Below are 26947 nucleotides of genomic sequence, written 5' to 3'. Positions count from 1 at the left end.
ACAACCTAAGGTCATACCTCAAGAAACTAGAGAAACAAGAACAAACCAAACCCAAACCCAGCAGAAGAAAGGAAATAAGATCAGAGCAGAGCTAAATGGAACTGAAATGGAAAAAAAAAAATGCAAAAGACAAATGAAATAGGCTGGGCGCAGTGGCTCACGCCTGTAATCCCAGCACTTTGGGAGGCGGAGGCAGGCAGATCCCGAGGTCAGGAGATCGAGACCATCCTGGCTAACACAGCGAAACCCTGTCTCTACTAAAAAAATACAAAAAATTAGCCCAGCATGGTGGCGGGCACCTGTAGTCCCAGCGACTCGGGAGGCTGAGGCAGGAGAATGGCATGAACCCAGGAGGCAGAGCTTGCAGTGAGCTGAGATTGCACCACTGCACTCTATCCTGGGTGACAGAGTGAGACTCCATCTCAAAAAAAGAAAAAAGAAACAAAAAGCTGGTTCTTTGAAAAGATAAATAAAATTGATAGACCATTAAAAAGATTAATCAAGAAGAGAGAAAATCCAAATAAGCTCAATTAGAAATGAAATGGGAGATATTACAATTGACACCACAGAAATACAAAAGATCATTCAAGGCTACTGTAACACCTTTACACACATAAACTAGAAAACCTAGAGGAGATGGATAAATTCCTGGAAAGATACAACCCACCTAGCTTGAATCAGGAAGAATTAGATACTCTGAACAGACCAATAACAAGCAGCAAGATTGAAACGGTAATAAAAAAAATTACCAACAAAAAAAAGTCCAGGACCAGATTCACAGCTGAATTCTACCAGACATTTAAAGAAGAATGTCACTATTCCACAAGACACAGAAAGAGGAAATCCTCCCTAAACCATTCTATGAAGCCAGTATCACCCTAATACCAAAACCAGGAAAGAATATAACCAAAAAAAAAAAAAAACTACAGACCAATATTCCAGATGAACATAGATGTAAAAATCCTTAACAAAATACTAGCTAATTGAATCCAACAACATATCAAAAAGATAATCCACCATGATCAAGTGGGTTTCATACCAGGGATGCAGGGATGGTTTAACATATGCAAGTCAATAAATGTGATACATCACATAAACAGAATTAAAAACAAATCACATGATCATCTTAACAGATGCAGAAAAAGCACTTGACAAAATCCAGCATCCCTTTATGATTAAAACCCTCAGCAAAACTGGCATACAAGGGACATACCACAATGTAATAAAAGCCATCTATGACAAACCCACAGCCAACACAATACTGAATGGGGAAAAGTTGAAAGCATTCCCTGGGACAACTGGAACAAGACAAGGATGCCCACTCTCACCACTCCTCTTCAACATAGTACTGGAAGTCCCATCCAGAGCAATCAGACAAGAGAAAGAAAGGGCATCCAAGTCAGTAAAGATGCAGTCGAACTGTTGCTGTTTGCTGATGATATGATTGTATATCTAGAAAACCCTAAAGACTTCTCCAAAATGCTCCTAGGACTGATAAAAGAAGTCAGCAAAGTTTCAGGATACAAAATTAATGTACACACATCAGTAGCCCTCCTATACACCAACAGCAACCAAGCTGAGAATCTAACAAAGAACTCAATTCCTTTTACAATAGCTGCAAAAAAACAAAATACTTAGGAACATACCTAACAAAGAAGGTGAAAGACCTCTACAAGGAAAACTACAAAACACTGCTGAAAGAAATCACTGACGAGGCAAACAAATGGAAACACATCCCATGCTCATGGATGGGTAGAATCAATATTGCGAAAATGACCATACTGCCAAAAGCAATCTACGAATTCAATGTAATTCCCATCAAAATACCACCATCATTCTTCACAAAACTAGAAAAAATAATCCTAAAATTCATATGGAACCAAAAAAGAGCCTGCATAGCCAATGTAAGATGAAGCAAAAAGAACAAATCTGGAGACATCACATTACCTGATTTCAAACTATACTATAAGGCTACTGTCACCAAAACAGCACGGTACTGGCATAAAAATAGACAAATAGACCAGTGGAACAGAATAGAGAACCCAGAAATAAACCCAAATACTTACAGCAGAGGGAAAGGACACCCTTATTCAACAAATGGTGCTGGGATAATTGGCAAGCCACATGTTGGAGAATAAAACTGGATCTGCATCTCTCACCTTATACAAAAATAAACTCAAGATGGATCAAGAACTTAAATCTAAGACCTGAAAACTATAAAAATTCTAGAAGATAACATCGGAAAACCCCTTGTAGACATTGGCTTAGGCAAGGATTTCATGACCAAGAATCCAAAAGCAAATACAATGAAAAGAAACATAAATAGCTGAGACTTGATTAAATGAAAGAGCTTTTGCATGGCAAAGGGAACAGTTAGCAGAGTAAACAGACAACCCACAGAGTGGGAGAAAATCTTCACAATCTATACATCCGATAAAGGACTACTATCCAGAATCTACAATGAACTCAAACAAAGCATCAAGAAAAAGACAATCCTAGCAAAAACTGGGCTAAAAACATGAAAAAGGCTGGGGGTGGTGGCTCATGCTTGTAATCCCAGCACTTTGGGAGGCTGAGGCGGGCGGATCACCTGAGGTCAGGAGTTTGAGACCAGCCTGACCAACATGGAGAAACACTGTCTCTACTAAAAATACAAAATTAGCCGGGTGTGGTGGCACATGCCTGTAATATCAGCTACTCAGAAGGCTGAGGCAGGAGAATCGCTTGAACCCGGGAGGCAGAAGTTGTGGTGAGCCAAGATCATGCCATTGCACTCCATCCCAGGCAACAAGAGCGAAACTCTGTCTCAAGAAAAAAACAAAAAAACATGTATAGACAATTCTCAAAAGAAGATATACAAATGGCCAACAAACATATGAAAAAATGCTCAACATCATTAATGATCAGGGAATTCCAAGTCAAAACTGCAATGCTGTAGCACCCTACTCCGGCAAGAATGGCCATAATCAAAAAAATCAAAAAGTAATAGCTGTCGGTATGGATGCGGTGAAAAGGGAACACTTCTACATTACTGGTGGGACTGTAAACTAGTACAACCACTATGGAAAACAGTGTTGAGATTCCTTAAAGAACTAAAAGTAGAACTACCATTTGATCCAGTAATCCCACTACTGGCTATCTACCCAGAGGAAAAGAAGTCATTACACGAAAAAGAAACTTGCCCACGCATGTTTATAGCAGCACAATTCGCAATTGCAAAAATGTGGAACCAACCCAAATGCCCATCAATCAATAAGTGGATAAAGAAACTGTGATATATATATATATGTATGTATGTATATATATATATGATATATATATAGATATATATAGATATAGATATATAATGATGGAATACTACTCAGCCGTAAAAAGGAATGAATAAATGGCATTCGCAGCAACCTGGATGGGATTGGAGACTATTATTCTTATTCTAAATTAAGTAACTCAGGAATGGAAAACCAAACATCGTATGTTCTTACTCACAAGTGGGAGCTAAGCTTTGAGGATCCAAAGGCATAGGAATGACACAATGGACTTTCGGGACTCGGGGTGAAAGGTTGGGAAGGGGGTGAGGGATAAAAGACTACAAAATTAGGTTCAGTGTATACTGCTCGGTGATGAGTACATCAAAATCTCATAAATCATCACTAAAGAACTTATGTAACCAAACACCACCTGTTCCTCAAAAACCTATGGAAATAATATGGAAATAAAAATTTATATATTTGTACAAATTATTTAAACATAATGTAATTACATATCTATGTATCCTTTATAAATGAGAGTTCATTTCCAGCCTAAAATGAGTACAACATACAAACCCACGAGTCTGGCGGTGTGGCGGGGCTCTCCATTGTGCTTTAAGCATAGTGCACCAGAATATGAAACAGCTGGACAATTCCACAAAGGGTTTCGACTAAACATTAAGTCGTCAGACTCAATTAACATACTACTCCATATTTGCTTAATTACCTCAAACCAGTACCCTGCGTGTGGAAAGGGACGATTGAGAGAAGTCCTCCTTAGTCTCCGGTTCACCTCAGCAGAGCGAAGGAAGCTGCAGTGGGCTCCAGGAGCCCAGTGCGTCCTCACCGCAGGCCCCACCCACCCACGCCCGCCCTTGCCGCAGGCCCCGCCCACCCACGCCCGCCCTTGCCGCAGGCCCCGCCCGCCCTTGCTGCAGGCCCCGCCCACCCTTGCCGCAGGCCCCGCCCACCCACGCCCGCCCTTGCCGCAGGCCCCGCCCACCCACGCCCGCCCTTGCCGCAGGCCCCGCCCACCCAAGCCCGCCCTTGCCGCAGGCCCCGCCCACCCAAGCCCGCCCTTGCCGCAGGCTCCTCCCTAGTGTCGTCGCTACAGAGGACCAGAGGATGACGTGAGGACACAGTCGCGAACATCTCCTCGGAGCGCAGCTAGGCCAGCGGTTCGCACAGCCCTGGAGCCCAACGTGCGCAGAAGCGCCTCTTGGAGCTCCTCTCCCACAGATCTCTCGTCCTCTTCCTGGGCTAGGCCGCCCCAGGCGCGGCCCCTGCGACTCCTGGCACGGCCCCGTGTTCGGCTGCCGCCCTGGCGCGCGCCACACTGTCGTCCCCGGACGGGCGCGGACCGGCTCGGCCGGGGCGCCGGCGGCCGGGGAGGGGTCGCTGGCCCCGGGGCCGCGCATGCGCCGCCACCAACTTGGGGCTGTCAGTGGAGGGCGAGTGTTGGTTCGCAGGGGAGGCGACGCCCTTCGGGGCCAACGGGCCTCGAGCCGAGGCAGCCGTGGGAACGACTCATCCTTTTTCCAGCCCTGGGGCGTGGCTGGGGTCGGGGTCGGGGCCGGTGGGGGCCCCGCCCTCGTCTCCTGGCCTGCCCCCTTCATGGGCCGCGATGATGGCGGCCCTGTACCCGAGCACGGACCTCTCGGGCGCCTCCTCCTCCTCCCTGCCTTCCTCTCCATCCTCTTCGTCGCCGAACGAGGTGATGGCGCTGAAGGATGTGCGGGAGGTGAAGGAGGAGAATACGCTGAATGAGAAGCTTTTCTTGCTGGCGTGCGACAAGGGTGAGAGTTAGGCCCCTTTCTTCTCCTCTGGACGCCCCTGCCCTCCAGACCTTTCGTCCTCTACCCCGCCTCAACTTATATCAGGGCATTCCCTCTGTCTCAGGCGCCGAGTGTCTTCCTGCCTCGCCTGCTGCCTCAGGCGGTCTTCTCCTCACCGCCTCTGCCCTGTGAGCGTGGAGCTCGCGGGCGAGTGGATCTGGGGCTGCGCCCTCGGAGCGCAGCACCGTGGGGGGCGGCTCTGGCCTTGGGGTCCGGGGTTTAGGTAGCGCCTTGGGAGCCCCGACCCCAGCGTTGTAGCGCCGCCCTTGCTACTGACTGCCTGAATGACCTAGTCTGTCTGGCTCGCAGTTCATTCCTTCCGGGAGTCGAGAGGCTAGTTTCCGACACTCCAGTCGGAAAATTCCGTCACCTTACCTTAGGATGCCTCGTATGGAGGGTTCTCATCACCTTGTTTTTTTCTTATAAACAAAACCAGACCCTCTATTATTTAGCTTCACCTGACCAGTGCTTTAGCCAGTGACTGTTGACTGGCATTAATATCGGAATATCCTAGGTGGAGATACGTGAAGTAAGGACGGGACGGAAGAAATTCTGCCTTAGTTGCCAAAACTTTCTCTAGATTTACGGAACGCCTTTGATTGTTAGTGCTTTTTATTGGAGAGAAAGATTTATTGCTCCCAGATCTTTCTTTGGGAGATAAAGATAGTGAAAAATAATTACAGGAATTACAGAGCAAAAATATGTGGAATATATTTAGCGCGTTTTCCTTTTTTTAGTCTAGAAGTTAATCATTTTTATGGCCATATTAAGGCCATGTCACGCAATCATCCTTTGTAGTGATGCATATAACAAAAGGGATAGGAAATTGATTGCCCTAGGACTGCTTTTGTTTCCTACATGGAAACACTAAAATTTTTCTTTTTCCAAATTTATATGGCTGTACACTTAGGAAAACTCTGTTAGAAACATGCAAACTTCTGGAACAAACCCAAAGGGCAGTTTACACTATGAAAAGACTAACTACAGAGGATTTTTGTTTGTTTGTATGTGTGAATGTGTAATTAATAAATGACAGCCTTCCTAACCTCTCCTACTGCTTTTGAAATAGGATTTTATTTACACGATTTTTTGAAACAATTGACATATAAACAAAGTCCACCTATGTCTGTGGTTGAGCCACTTTTATGTTCTTATGTAATAGTATTAAATAATATTATGAAAGCAATATTAATAATATCGTTAAAGTCCACCATGGACACAACTTTGAGCAGTCTCTGAGATATAAAGAAACAGAATATATATCTACAACGTCACAAAAATAGGGTCTGCGGATTATGTAAAATTATTTAGTATTGCTGGAGTGGCTTGCCTGAGTTCTCTTCCCTCAAAAGTTTTGATAGAGGAAGGGGAAAAGATTGTGTTGTACTAAAATGAGTAAGTGCTATCTCCATGTATTCCAGCTCACAGTGCAATGGTTATTTTAAAGCAAACAGAAAGTATGTCAAGAGAGGAAATTTGATATTCCTGTCAAACTGAGGACAGAGAAATATCAATGGAATATGGTTGAGCAAGTATTTGTGCATTGTGTATATTTAGGATTATTGCATGACATATCTGAAACAAAAGAGAGTTTTAATTTATGATAGTTGTATAGCCTATTTAGTAGTACCAAGTGAAATACCTTGATATTCTTTGTCAGTTTTTTATTTTATAACATAATTGAGATGTTGGGGGGTAGGATGGAAACTAAATATGCATATTTTCTCCATATGTAAATTAGAAATTTTTAGAACAAGCGAGCTAAAATAAGAATTTTCTGTTTCAGGTATGTCTAAACAACTTATTGAGTTAGATTTGGAAAAATAGCATAATTCTTAGGCATACTTATGGGGTACATTTACATTTAAAAAGTGAGTTACAGGAATATTCTTTTGATTACGTGTTTGTATTTGCTAATATTGTTAAACTTTTTAAAATGTTACCTAAACCAATCTAAAAGTGAACAATTTCCTGAAGTAGCTATGGCTTCCACCATTACATTGGAGCCTTCCTCAGACCAAATGTTAAACATTCACTAAAGCAGTTATTGGGGTTGAGTGTTCATGTTTTCATAGAGGATTTCATTTAAACCCCACAACCCCATGAGCCAGATCTGTTGTTGTCCTCAATTTGTAGATGAGGAAAATGAGGCTTAGCAAAATTTTAAAATTACTTGCCCAAGGTTACATTGGTTAGAAAATAGTAGAACTGGCATTTATCTTGAGCCTGCACTCTTAACCACTACATTATATAGATCTGGTTGTAGTTGAATGAGTGAACATCATTTGTGTCATAAAAGACACATCCGTATTTGGACTTACTAGTTGAAATTAAATTTTCTTTGTATGGATGCTTTATAAACTTTGATTTCTGTGTATTACATTTGTTCAATGAAGGATAAAAAGCAAGCATGGTACTTCAGTAGCACCAGAGTAAATCAACTCTAGAGTATCTATGGTGTTCTAGAGTGTCTCATTCTTTTCATGTAGCATTCTTGTTCTACATATGCAAAATGTTCATAACATATTCTTAGGAAAAATTGAGGAATTCCTAAAGCAAAAATTGTGGAGATGAGATGGATATGTATATGTTAGTGGATGGGTGGCCCTTTGAAAGATGTATACAGATTAAAGAGTACACAAAAAATGTAGGAAAGAGAAAAGGAAAAGATTTATAGTTTGTGATAGCTGGCTTTTATGTAAATAAGTTCGGTAGATTTAGGCAACTGCTGATCCAGGTAGTGGCCACTTAGTAATAGCTGTTAGTGATCTTCACAGTGGGTGAGAATCATCTCAGAGGTAACATTGAATCCTTTCTTTGTAAAGGAAAGCCTTAGTTGAAAGTTCCTGTGCCAGCAATATATAAAGTGAAGTCTAGGCCCCCCAGATAAAATTCTCAGAAAGTACACTCCCAGATAAAATTCTCAGAAAGTACACTCGTGTTCTTTCTAGAGATAGAAAGCTATAATTCAGAGGTAAAACTTAATTGAAAGAAGAGCTGACTATAAATATGTTAATTTATACATATTTATATGTATAAATTTATACATTATACATTTATATGTATAAATATGTATAAATTAAGTAATGTGAAATTTAAATATGTATAAATTAAGAAATATGAACAATTAAGTAGTGATTCTTACAGCCATGGCTTTGTCCTCTCTCATTGAGAATTAGTGTCATAATGAGCCTCTTTTATTTGTAGGTACCTATGGTGTCCCTCAGGTCTGTTAACAGCAGAAAGGGTAAATAAGTTTATTTAGAAAACACCTAAACTAAGTGTAGTTCATGTTAATTTTCCTCCAAGAAAAAAACCTGTTGAGTAGATGGTAGCTTTTAGTATATATTTGTAAATATAAACCTGCATAAACTGTTTGATTTGCTGATGATCATTAATCAGTTCATGTGCAGGAAAGAAAGTATGAAATGATTCAGTCCCTGCCAACTCTCCATGGAGAGTATTTTCAGGAAATCTGATGTGCAGTAAATGAGTCAGAAGCCCCTTCTTGAAATTTCAGCATGGGGTTAGGAGGAGGGATGGAGAGGGCAGATTTTCACCTTTATCACTGGGCTCAGCCTAGTCTCAGTGTCCTGTGTCACCTTTGTGGTAAGATTTGCTATGTTGTAAGGAAAAATGTTTTGATGACTGTATTTCTTTTTTTTTTTTTTTTTTTTTTTTTGAGATGGAGTTTCTCTTGTTGCACAGGCTGGAGTGCAGTGCAACCTCCGCCTCCCGGGTTCCAGCAATTCTCCTGCCTCAGCCTCCTGAGTAGCTGGGATTACAGGTGCCCACCACTACGCCTGGCTAATTTTTTTGTATTTTTAGTAGAGACGGGGTTTCACCATGTTGGCCAGGCTGGTCTCAAACTCCCGACCTTGAGTGATCCACCCGCCTCGGCTTCCCAAAGTGCTGGGATTATAGGCGTGGGCCACCGTGCCTGGCCTGATGACTGACTTTCTCCATAAGCTTTGTGTACCTTTGGGCTAAGGATGCTTTAAAAATGTGCAACAACTCCAGAGAGAAGCCAGAGTCAGAAGAAAAAAGTGCAACATTTCTGAGAGAAGTAATATTAAGCTGCTGTTTTTTGAACACCTTATTTATATATAATGGGCCTTTAAAATTTTTTTACCTATTTGAGAAGAGATTTTGAAGTCTGGTATTAGAGAGGATGGTGGTGGGAAGAAACAAAAAATGCAGAGTACTGAGTATTGGTGTGAAGTGTTATTTTGACAATGGGGCACCTAATGTAAGGAGGTATGTGCTGTGAGGAAAAAACTTTGCAGAAATGAGATGGTAAAGAGGGTATTGTAGGCAGCATTCTATAAACACTTCACATATCATCATAGACATAGCATTTATGTACTTGATATAGGAAAGCTTTTCAAATAACCAAAGTTTTAGAATGTAATAGTTGAAAAACATTGCCATAGGGAACGGTTCAGTGATACTTTAACAACAGCAACAAAAGACTCAAACTGCGAAAATCTTAGTGGATAATTTATCTCTAACAGACTAGTAATTCAGCAGCTAGCTGCCTGGTAGTTCTATGATACTGGTAATTCTTTATAGTGATCACGCAACTTTGCCGCTCTTTTTCTATAAGTCACAATCAAACTATACTTACCAAGCTGTTAATTGTGTTAAGGCACTGCGAAAGTGCTTTATCAAGAAAGTACTGAGTACATCCCTATCCTTTAGGAGAATATTCTTTAATGGAGACGCTCTCTTGTGCTGTAGTGAGGAGAAGTAAGGAAACAAAAGTATGTTTGTATGAAATGTATCTGTTTGAAGGGAAGAAGCAAGTGCTCAATTTAACTTAAATGGCCTATGTGTGATTTGGAGGATGGGATATTACTTGTACACAGTCAGTCTTTTATCTGGGCAGTTAAAAAAAATGTAACCCAAGCCAGACTCCTAGCTATACCTTGTATACACACTTGGAGGAAGAGTGCGAAAAGTTTAAATTTTATTATATAGGTATTATTGTAACCTAATAATTCCTCTTCTTCCTTGCTGCCAGTGCTGTAAATATCTTCTTCATTGCTAACTCTTCCAAATTTAATGATACTGAGAAATTTAAGATTTAAGATCAGTAATTGAATAGGTAATGAGGATTTCAAAAGTTATCACTAAGATATGATTAAGTAATGACTTTTAGGAGCCTAGATGAATGATAAGGACTAAAAGAATTCCAGCACTGTATCAATATAGTCATGAGACTCAGTAGATTTCTTTGGATGCCAAAGCTTTGTTATGTATAAAGTGGGAGTGACTGGCACTGTTATTAATAGCTTCTGTTAATTTTTAAAAATATATTTTCCCAGGTTAACATATTGGCTAGTAATATATTTTCCTAGTTTTATAAATATGTATAATTCAAATGTATATGAGATTAAATTTAAGCAACACAATAAATCCTTTCTGAGACTGTGTTGCAACAACCTGATATAAACCTGATATAAACTAAAAGTTTTAAACAACTCACAACAGCATTGTGAATGGGATCTCATGTCATTTATCAGACTCTAACTACAAAATAAACATTGCTTTTGACTATTCTAACAAAGAATATGCTGTTTATAATTTTTATCAACTGATTTACTGTGAAAAAATGAGCATTACCTTCTGTGCTATAGTATAATTATTTTCGGCAGCAGTGTGAATCTTTGCTGTTTTGCCAAATGATATTCATTATTATTAATAGTCCTCATTAAGATTCATAAGCAACTAAGAAATTATGGTAATAATTGTCTTTTTACAAAAATATTCAAAGTGTTATCAACAGTTTAGCCTAACATGTTTTTTAGTATCTTTAATTTTGAAGGTTTCATTTACAATAATATGGTTATAAATACATTGGGGTCTGTAATACAAGTTTTGCACATTTGACAAAGCTACATTTTAAATCATTTTCACGTAAAAAGTCTGCATGGGTTTTTTTCTTCTTTTTTAGAATTTGGTTCAAACTAATTTGAAGTTTGATGTCAGTTAACATTTTTATCAGTATTGTCATTTATATTTCCAGATCCAGCAACTGAACTTGATCATGTCTTTGTATTTTTTCACATCATCATTCTTTTTCCTCTTAATAAAACTTTGTTTTAAGCATAATTTGTAATATTTCAGTTAGAACGTTGCAATTGCCACACTCAAGTTTGTTTCAGAAACTTGGTTTGAAAAGCTTTACAAATTTTTTGACATTAAATTCTCTCACACTTCACAACTAGCTTCAAATTTGGTTAATATAAAATTAAACTGAACAACATTAATACTCTTTGCCATAAAATCAAATGAGATACTAATGAGGAAGAGGTGGAATCACCTGTTCTTAGTCAGTATTGTAACATTTCTCCCTTGTATTTCTCAAGGGTTTATTACAGTTGGCCAGAGTAAATTTGTTGCTAAGGATCTATGGGATCACTCTGGTATTTTGTATAATAGTTCATTTTTCTCAAATTGCTGATTAGGACTCACTAAATTGACTTCATGACTGTTAATGGGTTGCAACCTGCAGTTTGGAAAACATTGGTTTGGAATGATCATTGGCTGAGCCGTAGAGAGGCACAAGATGAATTCGGAATGGTAACAAGGTCTAACTGAGTCCTATAGGGCTTTGTAGGCCACAGTAAAAATTTGGCCTTTATTTTAAGTGTGATAGAAAATCACGAAGGTTGTAAGCTTGATATGTTTTGAATTTTTTTTTTTTTGAGACCAAGTCCCGCTCTGTCACCCAGGCTGGAGTGCAGTGGTGTGATCTCAGCTCACTGCAAGCTCCACCTCCCGGGTTCACACCATTCTCCTGCCTCAGTCTCCCAAGTAGCTGGGACTACAGGTGCCCCCCACCATGCCCGGTTAATTTTTTGCATTTTTAGTAGAGACGGGGTTTCACCGTGTTAGCCAAAATGGTCTCCATCTCCTGACCTCGTGATCCGCCTGCCTTGGCCTCCCAAAGTGCTGGAATTACAGGCATGAGCCACCACGCCCAGCCTGTTTTGAATTTTTAACCAATAACTAGCTGTGGAGTGCAGAGTGGATTAAAGGGTGGGGCTAGAGCAGGAGTGAGCAAACTATGGGCCACAGACCATATCTGCCTATTTTGTGAGGTCTTGGAGCTAAAACTAGTTTTTTACATTTTATATTTCAAATGGTTAAAAAAAAATTCATAACACATGAAAAGTCTATAAAATTCCAATTTCATTATCCATAAACAAAATTTTCTTAGAACACATCCACTATCATTTGTTTACATATGGTCTATGGCTGCTTTGTGTTGAAAGGGCAGAGTTGAGTAGTTGTGACTGAGAGTGCATGGCCCACAAAGCTTAAAATATTTACTATCTAACCCTTTTTCAGAAAACTTTGTTGACCCCTGTGCTACAGTATAAAGTATTAATAAGTAATATAGGTTGCAATAGGGAAAAGAGTAAACAAGGAAGGGGGTGAGTGTGGGCTCAGTGGAGTCAGGGAAGTGAAAAATTACAAAATACAGGGCTTGGGGAGTTGGTCCATGTGAAACCCACCTGAGTTTGCTAATGGCACTTAAGGATTGTTAGGCTCCTACCCTCCCTGGAGGCTGGGAGATAGGGGCCCTGTCTTCAGGTGTTGGCTGGAACAAAAGTAAATTTTTATGTCAGCTTTGAGTTTTCTTGGGCAGGCATTTTAAGAGGGGCTAGGGTCATCCTAGGGATCTGGCCTTCAGCTGTTAGAAGCACTTAGTGTTTTGTTCAAGTTTATATGGGCCAAGGTGGAGGCCTTGTGGAGAAGGGCTCAGAAAAGCCTGACTAGAGTTTGGTCAAGGAGAGAATCTTGGTCAGCAGCTGTGTTAGTTAAGCGGCTATTGCAGAGTCCAGGAGGAAGATCATGGGAGTCTGGACTGCGGGTAGCAGTATACATGGAGACAAGTAGATGATTATGGGAGATATTTTAGAGAGGGGGCTAAGAAGACGTGCTGTTGAATTGGTATACTCCCTGTGGAATTGATTGAAAATGGTTTCTTTTTCCTTCACTGAAAAAGACTACCATCTAGCCAAAAAAGTAAACAGATTATGTTGCACTTCCTTCTATGTGTTATATTTTAAAAGACAAAAGATGTAACTCTTGAAAGCAACTTCAGTATAAAATGAATGGTATTTATATATTTGTCTGTCATACACAGGCATTTTGAATTGTAGTCCTTGTTCTATAACTAGCTTCTTGCTGTCTATTTTAAGTTTTCTAACCTCTTTTTACATATATACTCATCCTAAAAATTAAGACTGTTCTGGTCTTTTTTTTTTACATAGTACATTGTTTTAAATGAACTGCAAATATAAACTTCTCTGAAATGCTTAGCAACCACTCTCGGTTTCCTATAGGTTCTGTGACTATAATGTGATTTTTCATTTGCATGACTGTGTTAGCTGTAGCAGGGTGGAACTTTTTATTTTTAGGGATGAAAATTATTTATTTGGTTTTGATTTTTAGGGATTTTCTTTCTTTCTTGGATAGCTCCTTGACTACAATAGAAATAATCTTTGAAACCCTAGGGCTGGGCACGGTGGCTCATGTCTGTAATCTCAGTACTTTGGGAGGCCAAGGCCGGCAGATCACTTGAGGTCAGGAGTTCGAGACCAGGCTAGCCAACATGGTGAAACCCCATCTCTACTAAAAATACAAAAATTAGCCGGGCGTGGTGACAGGCGCCTGTAATCCCGGCTACTCAGGAGGCTGAGGCAGGAGAATCACTTGAACCCAGGAGGCAGAGGTTGCAGTGAGCCGAATGGTGCCACTGTACTCCAGCCTGGGTGACAGAGCAAGACTCTGTCTTAAAAACAAAACAAAAACTTTAAAGCTGGAATATGTGATATTTGTAATGTACTTTCCTTGTTAGCAGCAATCTAAACTTTCAAACATGTAGCAATTATTTTTGTCTATTTGCTATACCTGAAATTTATAAAATGTCATAAGGATTTATTTATGTAGCTCTTCCTACTTTTCTGTCTCTAGCAATATGGTTCATTAGATAATCTGAAAGCCTTTCTTCTTCAAATCACCTAGAAATTATAGCTAAAATATAATGAACATCCAGTTACATGAACAGCCGAGCTTTCAAGACAGTACAGGAAACAGCCAAGATACAAAAGTGAAGAAAAAACTGAAAAACAGGAGTTTGTGAACTGACACTATGGCTCCTCCATGGGTGGGGATAAGAGTTACTGTTCTGGGCATTGCAGGGATTTGAGTCTTAATGCCCATATGAGAACAGGTTACAAGGCCTGGAGACTGTACAAAGTGAGGAGTTGGATTCAACATCTAAGCATAAAACCAGGATCCTTAAAGGACTGTACCTTCAGCAAAGAGGTGGATGAGAAAAACCAATCTATCGGCACATGGAGACTTGTTTGTGTTACTGTGGGCTCTGAATAGGGTAAAAATAAGACTCCTTTAAGAATACATAACCATGGTCCTGCCTCTTGTTGTCTTGGGGTTCAAATTAATACTCCTTTCAGATAATTAAACTGTCATACAGAGACTATAAAATAATTATGTTTAAAATGATGAAAAAGTTAAAATAAGGAAATGAAAACATAAGAAAACAAGAGAGTTGCCAAGAAATCCGGTAAAACTTATGCAAATAAAAAATAGTCATTAAATTTTTAAGAAATCAGTGAATGGGTTAAAGGAGGAATGTGAATGGAAGCTAAAGGAGAAATAAGTGAGTGGAAGAAATATGTGAAGAAATTACCCAGAATGCAGGAAAGAGAGAGGAAAAAAAGGAAAAACAGGAAATCTTGAGAGACACAGATGTTGAAATGGGAAGGTCTAACTTAATGTCTAATAGAAGTTGACAAGAGAAAAAGTAATACGGAGATGAAGCAATATTTGAAGAGATAATGACTGAAAATACTGAAGAACTAATGAAGGGTAGAAGTCCTTAGATTTAGAAAGCCTAGGCCAGATGTGGTGGCTCATGCCTATAATCCCAGCACTTTTGGAGGCCGAGGCAAGAGGATTGCTTGAGGCCAGGAATTTGAGACAAGCCTGGGCAACATAGTGAGACCTCATCTCTATAAAAAATAAAAATTAAAAAAAAATTTCAAAGTCCTAAGCAGAATAAATAAAAAATTACTCCTCACCTAGACACATCACGATAACATAATATAGCAGAATTTTTATGTGTAGCATTCTACTACTAAGTTGTTGAAATAGATTCACCTGAAATAAGATTTTAAATATCACTTTCCAGTAATAGCCATAAATTTTCACTGGTCTATCTTTGGTCACTATTGGTTCAACTTGTAACTTAGAGTATCACTTTGTGAAGTGTCTGTCTGATAAGGTTTTCCCAGGGAGCATTTGTGTCTAACTATTAACTACTAGTACTATGGGGAAAATATTTCTTTTTGTGACTAGTTTTCTTCTTGAGGGACCTAAGGAAATACGTTGTCAAGAAAACTATCACCGAGCTTCCTTCAAAAGAAGTTGTATGTGTGAGGCAGGGAGTTTAAGGCCATAGATTAAAAATAGTAGCAAATTTATTTGAAATTTTAACAAATAAAATCTGTTACCTGTGTTTCTTACTCACTTATTTAGCCCAGTTTCAGTATTTTCTTTTTCTGTATCATGAAATCATTTCTTTTTCTATTTTCTATGCTGATTGTTCTTTCCCTGTTTATTTATAGACTTGTAATGAGCAACTATATTTGCACATCACTTAAAATGGCTTATTTATCTATTGTTTAACAAGTCAAATGAAACGAAACAAGCAAAGCCCCCCTTGGCTTTTTTTCTCTATTTAATTAGTATTTCTCTTTTGATTTATTCCCCATATTCCTGTACCATCTGGTCAGCAGACAAATACGGTGGGGCCTTGCTGAAAATAATTACTGCTGTAATTGTTGTCATTTCCTCACATGGGACAACTGTTTTGTTGTGGGCTACAGTCACACGGAAGGCAATTTGCCTGTTCCTAACAAGTCAGGCACTAATCCTGGTCCTGCCTTAAGGGTTTTGTGAACTGAATGTTCCCTGGCCATTTAATCTAATCAGCTTCATTAATGAGATGGTGTGTGTGTGTGTGTGTGTGTGTGTGTGTGTGTTGGGAGAGTGGGAAGTAGGGAAGAGGATTTTCAGACATCTTTCCTTTACTATACATATCCTTGAATATATATGTATTTATACTGCTTTTCCAAAGTATGTTTTCTCCTGTAAAACCTCTTTATAATATCCTATGCTTATTACTAGATCTCATTTTTAACTCTATGTTGTGTAAGTAAATATCTATGTATATTTGAGGTATAAAACTTAATTCTTTAAGCTTTTTCCATCTAATTTTTCTAGCGTCCAGTCTGTGCCTTTGGGCATCCTTTATTAAATTGCTTTAAATATCTTCCAAAAGTTTCTCCTCTTATGATCATTCAGTTATTAATTTTAAACTAATAATTTTTATTTTATTCTGTACATTTAAAATTTTTCCACTTTTTATGTCTGCTGCTGATGTATGTATTATTTTATTAAGGTATAAATTTTCATTAAGGAAATGTTCACATTCTCTGTGTACATCTTCATATACAAAAATGAGTTTAGGCTTTTAATCTTTTAATTCAACAAGCTAAGTTTTTCTTTACAGTCATCCTTGATATGTCATGGATATTAAATTATGTTTGTATATTGTTATTTAGGTGACTATTATATGGTTAAAAAGATTTTGGAGGAAAACAGTTCAGGTGACTTGAACATAAATTGCGTAGATGTGCTTGGGAGAAATGCTGTTACCATAACTATTGAAAACGAAAACTTGGATATACTGCAGCTTCTTTTGGACTACGGTTGTCAGGTACAAGGCTAGATAATTTAATCCAGTTAACTTCTAAGTGCTGTTAGATATGCCATGCTTTCTTCCCTTCTTGTTTTCTTTCTTCTTTTTCCTCCTTTTCTTCCTTTTTCTTTCTTTATCTCTCTTACTCTCCTTCTGTCTTTCATCTTTTATTTGGTTTTGAGGTACTAAAAGTTTTAAAAACAAACCAAAAAAAACTTTTTGAAAAGTATATTTTGAATTGATTTATCTTCTTCCTCCCAAATGTCATTTTCCCCACATCTGATAGAGGTAAATTATCATGACTTAATAAAGATGACTTTGTTTTCATTACCTGTGTTAACACTATTTATATTATATATCTAAAATAGTACAAATACTCTGGAAGTGTCAGAGGAATAGTTTTTTTCTGGCTCATATTAGTTACAGACACATCAACAAAATGTTCCTGCCTCAAAACAGTTTTCAGTTTGACTTTAGTTTTCTCCTAAGTTTTATTAAATTTTATTTTTTTGTTTGAAACTTAATGTTTGTTTTTACCTAAAGATGAATGATTTTTATCCATCTATAAAAGGTAGACCTTCCTACTTCATATCAGTTTGGGTAGAAAAACAGGCATGCGTGTAAGTCTTGAATGAATTCAATCTAGAGATTCTGAAGGAAATTTGATAATATTTTCCTTTCCTTTTTGGTTTGCTTATGATGGGACTTGGCACATTAATTCTACCTCTTTTTTTTTTTCTTAATGAGGCATTTTTTTTTTTTTGAGTGGCTTCAGGAGACATTCGCAGCAGATTTTCTGAATATAAGTAGCGTAATTCTATGTACATTGCTATTTTTTATATATATATGTATGTATGTATGTATGTATAAAACAACATGTGGTACTGTCTCCATGTATATGTTTGGAGTAAAAAAAAATTGCTTACCCAGCAACTTCAGCTATCCAGACCACAACTGAGAAGCAGAAAGTAAGTAAAAAATACCTCTGAGCAGCCAGTGGTTTGCTGCCATGAAGTTTACAAATTAAATTTATGAACTTTAGTTACAGGAGTCCTCCATCAGAGTCTATTTTTTCTCATTTTAGGTTCCATTTTAACATAATTAATTTCTAATCCATAGAGAATCTGAGGGACAATGGAAGGGGCATGAGAGCTGCAGTGGAATAAAATGAGGAGTGGTACCTCCGACACTATTTAACAGAGGTCAACAGCATTACATATGTGATATTCTCTGAGGGAGCTGTATGTTAGGATGATAATTAAGGCTTATAACAATGGCGCAGAGTCAGTAAGGAAGAGTTAAATTATATTCAGTACCTATTGTTTTAGAAGAAAGACTGTATATATGTGTGTTTGTGTATGTGTGTTTGTGTGTCTGTAAAACACAAAAGCAGAAGACTTCCATCAAGATAGTTTAAATTTTAAAATTAAACACTTAAAGGCATAAGCTTCAGTTACCTAGAAAATAAGGGTAGAAAAAAATTCATACACTGATTCTGGATGAAAGAATTACTATGGTATTATAATTTTGTCTTTTTACACATGGTTATATACATGTAATAGTTTTGCAGTATACACGGTGTTTTCATATACTTGATCACATTCAGACATCACAGTCAACCTATATAGATGTTACATTTTATAGATTAGAAAACTGAGGCTCATAGACTTTAATGAATTTCCCAAAGTTCTAAAATTAGTAAGGACAAGACTAAGATTTGAATTTAATCTTCTGATTGCAAATCTCATGCTCTTTCTAGTTCACTGTGTTCTGTCCAGGTTACCTGTGTCTTATTTTATGAGTCCACAAATGTCCAGGGCCTTTGGTTGGGTGTGATTGTGGAAATGAATAAGTAAAACATGGGTTCTGCTGATAGGATCTTTAAGACAAATTGGACAATTAAAGTATGTATGAATTACAAGTAAATTAAGTAATACAAAGGTATATTTGGTAAGTGTTGAGTGGTAATAATACTTGACCATTTTATATTGCTTTGCATTTATAAGAGCTTTCATGTATCTTGTGCTATATCAGTGGTTCTCAACCAAATGATTTTGTCACCATAAGGGGACATTTGGCAATGCCTGAAGATACTTTGGTTTCACAATTGGAGGGCAGGTTACTACTGTTATCTAGTGGGTAGAGGCTCCTACAATACCCAAGACAGTCCCCACGACAAAAAATTATTTGGCCCAAAATTTCAGTAGTGCTGCTATTGAGAAACCCTATTTTATGTTTAAACTTTTGTGGTTTGGTATACATTATTTAGAAATATAGAATAGGTTGGGGCTATCAAGAAAGATTTCATTGGAAAAGTATCAGTTGACTCAGCCTTGAAATATTAATAATTGCTAACATATATATAATACTACTCTCTGCCAGGAACCTTAATATGTTCACTTACTTAATCCTCACAACATGGGGATTTGAATTTAATCTTCAAATTAAATTCAGGGATGAGTTAGATATTATTTTATTATTATTATTTTTTGAGATGGAGTTTCGCTCTTGTTGCCCAGGCTGGAGTACAGTGGCATGATCTCGGCTCACTGCAACCTCTGCCTCCTGGGTTCAAGCGATTCTCCTGCCTCAGCCTCCCAAGTAGCTGGGATTATTATAGGCATGCACCATCACGCCCGGCTAATTCTGTATTTTTAGTAGAGATGGAGTTTCTCCATGTTGGTCAGGCTGGTCTCGAACTCCTGACCTCAGGTGATCCACCCACCTTGGCCTCCCAAAGTTCTGAGATTACAGGTGCGAGCCACTGCGCCCGGCCTAAATATTATTGTCCCCATTTTATAGAGGAGGAAACTGAGGTAAAAAAGGTTAAGTAACTTGCCCAAAGTCACTCTGTAAATGGCAGACCTGGAATTTGAACTTAGGTTCTGGCTCCAGAATCCATGGTCTTACCTATTATGCTAATCTACTGTCAAACATGTAAAGACAGGTAGGGAACAGGGGATGTGGAGAAGGATGTAAACAGAGCCATGTGCAATGTATATTTTTGAGACAGTGAATTGATTTAGCATTTTTGAACAAAACAGTTGGGTTGGGGAGTAGTAGGAATTAGGAAAAATAATTAAAACAAAATGGATACAAAGGGCCTTGAATGCCAGAATAAGGAATTTGGGTTTTATATAATAGGGGATATCATTACATGATTTTCGAGAAAGGATGTGATGTGTCCAGTGGTATTTTAGAAAGATGAATGTAGTGGCTGAATTTAGTATAGATTGGGAAATGGAAAGTGGGAAAGGCTATAGCCTATGTGAACAGTTTTTGTAGTAACTTACATATGAAGAGGTTAAGGCTTGAACTGGAACAGTGCTGTAAGAAATACAGTGGCTATAAGAAGAGGGGGAAAAAGGCAGATACGGGTCCATGGCCTATATGGTTCCATGGTCTGTTAGGAACTGGGCTGCACAGCAGGAGGTAAGCCGCAGGTGAGCGATCATTACTGCCTGAGCTCTGCCTCCTGTCAGGTCAGTGATGGTATCAGATCCTCATAGAGGTACGAACCCTATTGTGAACTGCACATGCAAGGGATCTAGGTTGCATGCTCCTTATGAGAATCTAACCAATGCCTGATGATCTGAGGTGGAACAGTTTCATCCGAAACCATCTCCCTACCTGCTCTATGAAAGCAGTCCCTGGTGCCAAAAAGGTTGGAGACCACTGTGAGGAATTGACAAATCTTAGTGAATATTTTGATTTGGAGTGGGAAATTGAGAAGGAGTCCAGGATGATTTGGAAATCTTAAACGTGGGTGACTAGGAGAAGGAGGAAAGGAAAACATTAAGTTCAGAAGCTAAGTAAAGCTTGGGGCAAGGGAATGTGAATTCCAGTTTTATCCTTGTTGATTTGGCAGATATCAGGCAGTCCTCATCCGACAAACACAGATGAACATTATATTTCTAGGGAGAGATCAGGCTAAAGAGATACAGTAAGCAGTCATGGCCATGGGAATGCCCATCACCATTGTGAGAGTAGGTGAAATCATGGAGAAGAGCAAAGGGCTGGTGCAGATTCATTCTTAAGGAAACATCTACATTTAATAAAGAGCATTACATGGAAAGAGTTTCATTAAATACCAAATGAATTGTTGAAGATAGCAGAGGCAGTTAGGATAATGCAGCATTGTGAAAGCCAAAAGAACAGTTTTAAACATATTGCTTAGAAATTAAGAAAAATTAGAAGGTAGAAAATGTAACTGGATTTTGAAACTGGCATCAGTAGAATTGGAGAAATGATACACTTTGATTTGCAAAGTTTGACACAGTGAAAGGAAGAAGAAAACTTGAGTGGTAAGAGAAAGATGGAATTAAGTCAAGTTAGCAAAGAGCTAGTAAGCAAGTTAGCAAAGAGTGAGGAAGGATTTAAAGTTCTGGGAGGTAGGAGATGAGACTGGTATTTCTGCAAATGAAGGACCAGAGTTCTAAAGACTGGAGAGCATCAAATAAGAATACTAAGGTGGAAAATGTAGCTTTGGAAAGGAAATAAGTAACTTTTTCACTCTGAGCTTAAAGGAAAGAGTATGGGAATTGTTGAAAAGACAGATTCTAAGGTAGGAAGGAAGATAATGATCTCATAAATATGTAATAAATATAGGTATTGAAGAGCTTTTAATAAAGAATCGTCTAATATCTGAGAAATTGGAAAGCAAAACTAGTGAGGATTTTTTGTATAACTATTTTTAAAATAATTTAAAACATTTATTTCCCTGATAACTGCCATTGATTGATCAAATAACATACCATTTGTGCAGAATAAGTAAATGGTAACTCCTTATTTACAAGACATTTTAATGTAAATGAATATTTTTATAGCTGAAGCTTATCCTTTTAAGCATTGAAAGATTTAATGTAAACTTTATTCCTTACTAAGTAGTGTATCTGAATATAATTTAACTTTACCATCCTTAGTTGGAATAATTGAGAATGTAATTATTTTACTTTGCTTCATATGGTCTGAAACTATTAACATGTTTGTCCTTACATTAAGTGGCTTTAGACTGCTGTGCATTGATAGTGATTTTGCTGTATTGGTATTTAATCTTTTCAGTAGTCAACTTTTAGTAATTCTTTCTTCCTTTCCCTCTATGCTGTTGGTTTTAATCTAGCTATTCTTTTATTCAGTAAAGATCTGAAGGATACTTGGGAAAGCCAGATATTCATCATTTATAGACAATTCTAAATCAGAATGCTTGGGTCTATTTCTTTTGGGAAATAATACCCATGGAGTTTCTTTGTGACAGCTCAATATGTTGCTGTTTTTAAATCCATGACTATTTTTCAGATTGTTGAAGTTGCCTGGTGTTTGACTTTGAAAGTAATGACATTACTACAGTTAGCTTTATTGGTTAAAATTAAAAATCGTAGGCCGGGCACAGTGGCTCACGCCTGTAATCCCAGCACTTTGAGAGGCCGAGGTGGGCGGATCTCTTGAGGTTGGGAGTTAGAGACCAGCCCAGCCAACAAGGTGAAACCCTGTCTCTACTAAAAATTCAAAAATTAGCCGGGTGTGGTGGTGTGCACCTGTAGTCCCAGCTACTCGGGAGGCTGAGGCAGGAGAATCCCTTGAACCTGGGAGGTGGAGGTTGCAGTGAGCCGAGATTGTTCCACTGCACTCCAGCCTGGACGACAGAGCAAGACTCCATCTCAAAAAAAAAAAAAAATTAAAAATCATAAATGAAATATTTAGTAGTAATGGATATAGCAGTCTTTTTGTTCATTTCCTTCAACTGACTAAATATGCTAAAATCTGAAGAGAACTGTTTGCAAAGCAGAATAATAATGCTGGGACTTTCAAGCATAGGCCACAGCTCAATGACCCTGAAAGTTTTAAGGGATAGTACAATGGGTTAAATTTCCCATCTGGGTGGGGAGTTTTTCTGTGGGAAAACATAGATGATTCCTAAGGGCTGAGTGAGGACTCCAACCCTTTTTTTTGAGGTGCATAGTCCTATTTTTAGATATTCAAGTAAAGTCTGCCACTTTTAGTTCTATTTTTTACATCCAGATAAAGTGGATATAAACTTTACTCTTTTCAGTTACAAACAATATTAAAGATCGATATAGTTTTGTTCCCAAGAGCAAGAACATTGATTTAAATAGTTATTGAAGATTATAGCAGTTAAAATGTACAGATTGAAAATAATCAGGTCATTTTCTTAGATTAAATCATTATTTATCCCCATGTTTTCCTTCTTCCTTTATATTTTTCCCTAAAAATCCAAAAACCTGATGTTATAGTTGCCAGCAGGACTATAGGCTTTGTTACAGAGTAGAAAAGTCCCCATTTCCTCAGTCTCCTTACTTTTTCCTCTTTCGAATCTTCACAGTGAGCTATAGATTGGGAGTAGAATGATAAAGTCACTTCTCCGTCCAGTCTGTATGAACTTTGGTAGCCTATTTGTGGCTTACACTTGATAAAATTGCTCATAAATGTCAAATTTGTAGCATTTTAGTCAGCCATGTGTTTTAAAAATGAGAACAGAAGGCTCTCACCTTTAGATATTCTCCCCATATTCCTGCTTGCATTGATGATAATCATTTTCATTAGACTGAAAACAATCCTTTACCTATAGTAATAGTTCTCGACAGTTTCTTTTATAGATTTGGATTGTTAAGATTCTTTTGGTCCACAGTTCAAGAGTAAAGATCTTGAAAAAAATTTTCAACTTTAAATGCTGCATGGATCGGCACTGTTACGCTAATAATCCCTTCAATGAAACATTCATTATTTTACCAATTCATGCATTGAAACCAGGACAGAAACATGTGTATTGTACACAGAAGTACTCCTAAGGCAAGCAAATGTACTATTTGTACAGTCAAAATTTTTGAAAAGTATTACTGTATATAATACAGTTTAAAATTTTTAAAAAGTTTTATTTATGAATTAGTAAAAAGAAGTAGTTTACCTTTTTATCTTCCATTTTCATTTTTAACTTTTTTTTTTTTTGAAGTCTGCAGATGCACTTTTGGTGGCAATCGACTCTGAAGTAGTGGGAGCTGTTGATATACTACTTAATCATCGACCAAAACGATCATCAAGACCAACTATAGTAGTTAGTACTCTTAAATATTTATTAATTTGGATTTTTGAACCAAAATAGATCTCTTGCCCCATTGCGATTTTTTCCTTCCCTCAAATTTATTTTGTTTTTTCCAAAAATAGATCTTTTTTCTCACTCTGTAAAATATTACTTTAAGTAGACACTTGCAGGAATAATTAGTATTTCTTTCAGGAAAACTTTTTAAATTTAGTTGATATTTCCATAATTTTGTCACTGTGGACCAGTATTTACTGTTTGAAATATTCTGTAGGTAATGTTGAAAATATAGATTAGTTTGCAGATAGATAAGAATTAAATGTAAACAATGAAACCAACAAACTGGAAGAAAATGTAGGTGAATGTTTAACTGATCGTGAGTGGAAAGACTTTATGTGCATAAAAGCAATGGACAGAAATCACAGTGTCACAGTTTTTGCTGTTAAAAAAGTTAAATTTTTGGAATCCAAACATCAGACAAAATTTAGAAAGCAGATGAATAACTGGCAAAAGATATTTGCAGCATATATCATAAGTTAATAATCTTAATATTGGACAAAAACATATTAGAAAAGGACATAGAGATAGCAGAAAATACAAAATGTTAAATCTTAATGATAATCAAATACAGTAAGATACTAAACTTACCAAATTTACTTATTAAAGTTGAAAATTTAAAAAAAATCATTGATAGCAAGGGAGTATTACAGTCTCATATGCTACTAGTGAGGCAGGTATTTTGGAAAATGTTTTGGCAGGATCTGTCATAAGAAAGATGTTCATATGCTTTAACTTAGTGCTTTCTCCTCTGGGAACTTATCAAGGAAATGGTCAGAAATGTGGACAAAAATGTTGGTTGTGATCTTACTTGTAGTAATTTTTAAAAGCCCATGTGACATAATCTAAACATTCCAAAATAGAAGATAGGAAATATAAATGATTACATATATGTACAATGGAATATTATGCAATCATTAAAACAGTATTTTTAAAATAATAGGAACATGGAAAAATATAACATAGTAAGTGGAATACTTACTATGGTTAAAATACCACAGTTAAAAATACACATAGAAAAGGGACTGTGTGGAAATGCAACAAAATGTTACCTAAGAATCATCATCTCTCATTGACTAACCAAATTATGGATTTTTTTGTACTCTTTTTATTTTTCTTTATTGCTTTTGTAATTAGGAGGATAGTCACTACTAAGTAAATGCTAATTTTATTGTTTTTTAATCAAATTTTAAACATGATAACATTCATTATTGGTGACGATACAGTGAAACAAGCAGTTTAAATAACTGCTGGGAATATAGGCTGGCTATAAGCAGAAGAAAAATATTGTTTTAAGAAAGAATTATAAATTGGTTGTTGACTCACTGCCATGTTTGAGAACTGTGAGAGGTTCTGCTAAATTGCATACTTTATTATACAGTAACTGAAAAATCTTACTCATTCAGACTATTACAAAAGTGTGACTTTCTCCAGAGGATAGTACCATCTAGTTTAAGTGGTGGTAAGAAACCAACAGGAATCTCACTCTTGTAATCCCAGCACTTTGGAAGGCCGAGGCGGGCGGATCACGAGGTCAGGAGATGGAGACCACGGTGAAACCCCGTCTCTACTAAAAATACAAAAAATTAGCCGGGCGTGGTGGCGGGCGCCTGTAGTCCCAGCTACTCGGAGAGGCTGAGGCAGGAGAATGGCGTGAACCCGGGAGGCGGAGCTTGCAGTGAGCCGAGATTGCGCCACTGCACACTCCAGCCTGGGTGACAGAGCGAGACACTGTCTCAAAAAAAAAAAAAAAAAAAAAAAAAGAAACCAACAGGAATAAGGAACAAAGGGCTAAGAATACAGTCCCTATCCAAAGGATCAGAAACATCTGAAATACCATTCAATTTTCTGCCACTTATCTTGCAGTTATTATTATATTTTGGTATACCTGTCCCATCTTCTAGCCTTTTAGTCCATTTCCTTTCCTGGGGGGAAGGGTGGGATGTAGTGTGGTTGAGTACTGGAACCATTGACTGGTTTTATTCATCACTATTATCACTAAAGATTAAATCTTAGTGTTGGCAGTCCTCACCTACTTAGTAAAATAACCTCTGGGAGGCCGAGGCAGGTGGAACATCTGAGGTTGGGAGTTTGAGACTAGCCTGACCAATATGGAGAAACCCCATCTCTACTAAAAATAGAAAAACTAGCCAGGCGTGGTGCCATGCACCTGTCATCCCAGTTACTTGGGAGGCTGAGGCAGGAGAATTGCTTGAGCCTTGGAGGTGGAGGTTGCAGTGAGCTGAGATCAAGCCACTGCACTCCAGTCTGGGCGACAGAGCAAAACTCTTCTAAAAAAAAAAAAAAGAACACTTTCTACTCTGTCTCTAACAAATAAAGATTATTCAGCCTTTATTTAAATGCACTTAATGACAGCAAGATCATACCTTCTTTTATTTTATTTTTTTTGAGACTTAGTTTCGCTCTTGTTTTGTTGCCCAGGCTGCAGTGCAATGGCGTGATCTCAGGTCACTGCAACCTCCACCTCCCGGGTTCAAGTGAGTCTCCTGCTTCAGCCTCCCGAGTAGCTGGGATTACAGGCGCATCCCACCATGCCCAGCTAATTTTGTATTTTTAATAGAGATGGGGTTTCACCATGTTGGCCAGTTTGGTGTGGGACTCTTGACCTCAGGTGATCTACCCTTCTCGGCCTCCCAAAGTGCTGGGATTACAGGCCCAGCCAAGATCATATCTTGATAGCCCTTTTACTTCTAGAGAGGCAATATTAAATATTTTTATATATTTTAAATAACTGCGGGAATATAAACTGGCTATAAGCAGAAGAAAAATATTGTTTCTTTTAGCATTTCAGTAATGGTAATATTCTTTTAGCATTTCAATGAATTCATTCTGTATTCTTGGCTTGCCAGATTGTCTTTTTGGCAATTGACTTTCAAATTTAGGATTTTTATTTAATAGTATACAGATTATATTATGAACAATGGAATTATGA

At 37.8% G+C, this 26947-nt stretch overlaps 1 protein-coding gene across 3 annotated transcripts in view; it reads left to right on the top strand.

The window, feature by feature from the left end:
- The first annotated feature begins 4351 nt into the window (after positions 1 to 4351).
- Positions 4352 to 26947, top strand: part of TRPC1 (transient receptor potential cation channel subfamily C member 1) — an 85952-nt gene continuing 63356 nt past the window's right edge. Inside the window, exons 1-3 of one of the 3 annotated variants that reach the window (XM_030816706.1) lie at positions 4352 to 5044; positions 16747 to 16901; positions 23851 to 23952. In XM_030816706.1, the coding sequence (XP_030672566.1) occupies positions 4873 to 5044; positions 16747 to 16901; positions 23851 to 23952 (429 nt within the window). In that variant the 5' untranslated portion in view covers positions 4352 to 4872. The remainder of the gene's footprint in view (positions 5045 to 16746; positions 16902 to 23850; positions 23953 to 26947) is intronic. The other 2 variants (XM_030816707.1, XM_030816708.1) reach the window with 2 other exon arrangements.

Source organism: Nomascus leucogenys, chromosome 8 (genome assembly GCF_006542625.1).
Source record: "Nomascus leucogenys isolate Asia chromosome 8, Asia_NLE_v1, whole genome shotgun sequence".
In the NCBI taxonomy this organism is placed as follows: Eukaryota; Metazoa; Chordata; class Mammalia; order Primates; family Hylobatidae; genus Nomascus; species Nomascus leucogenys.
This window is presented reverse-complemented; position numbering and strand designations above follow the sequence as displayed.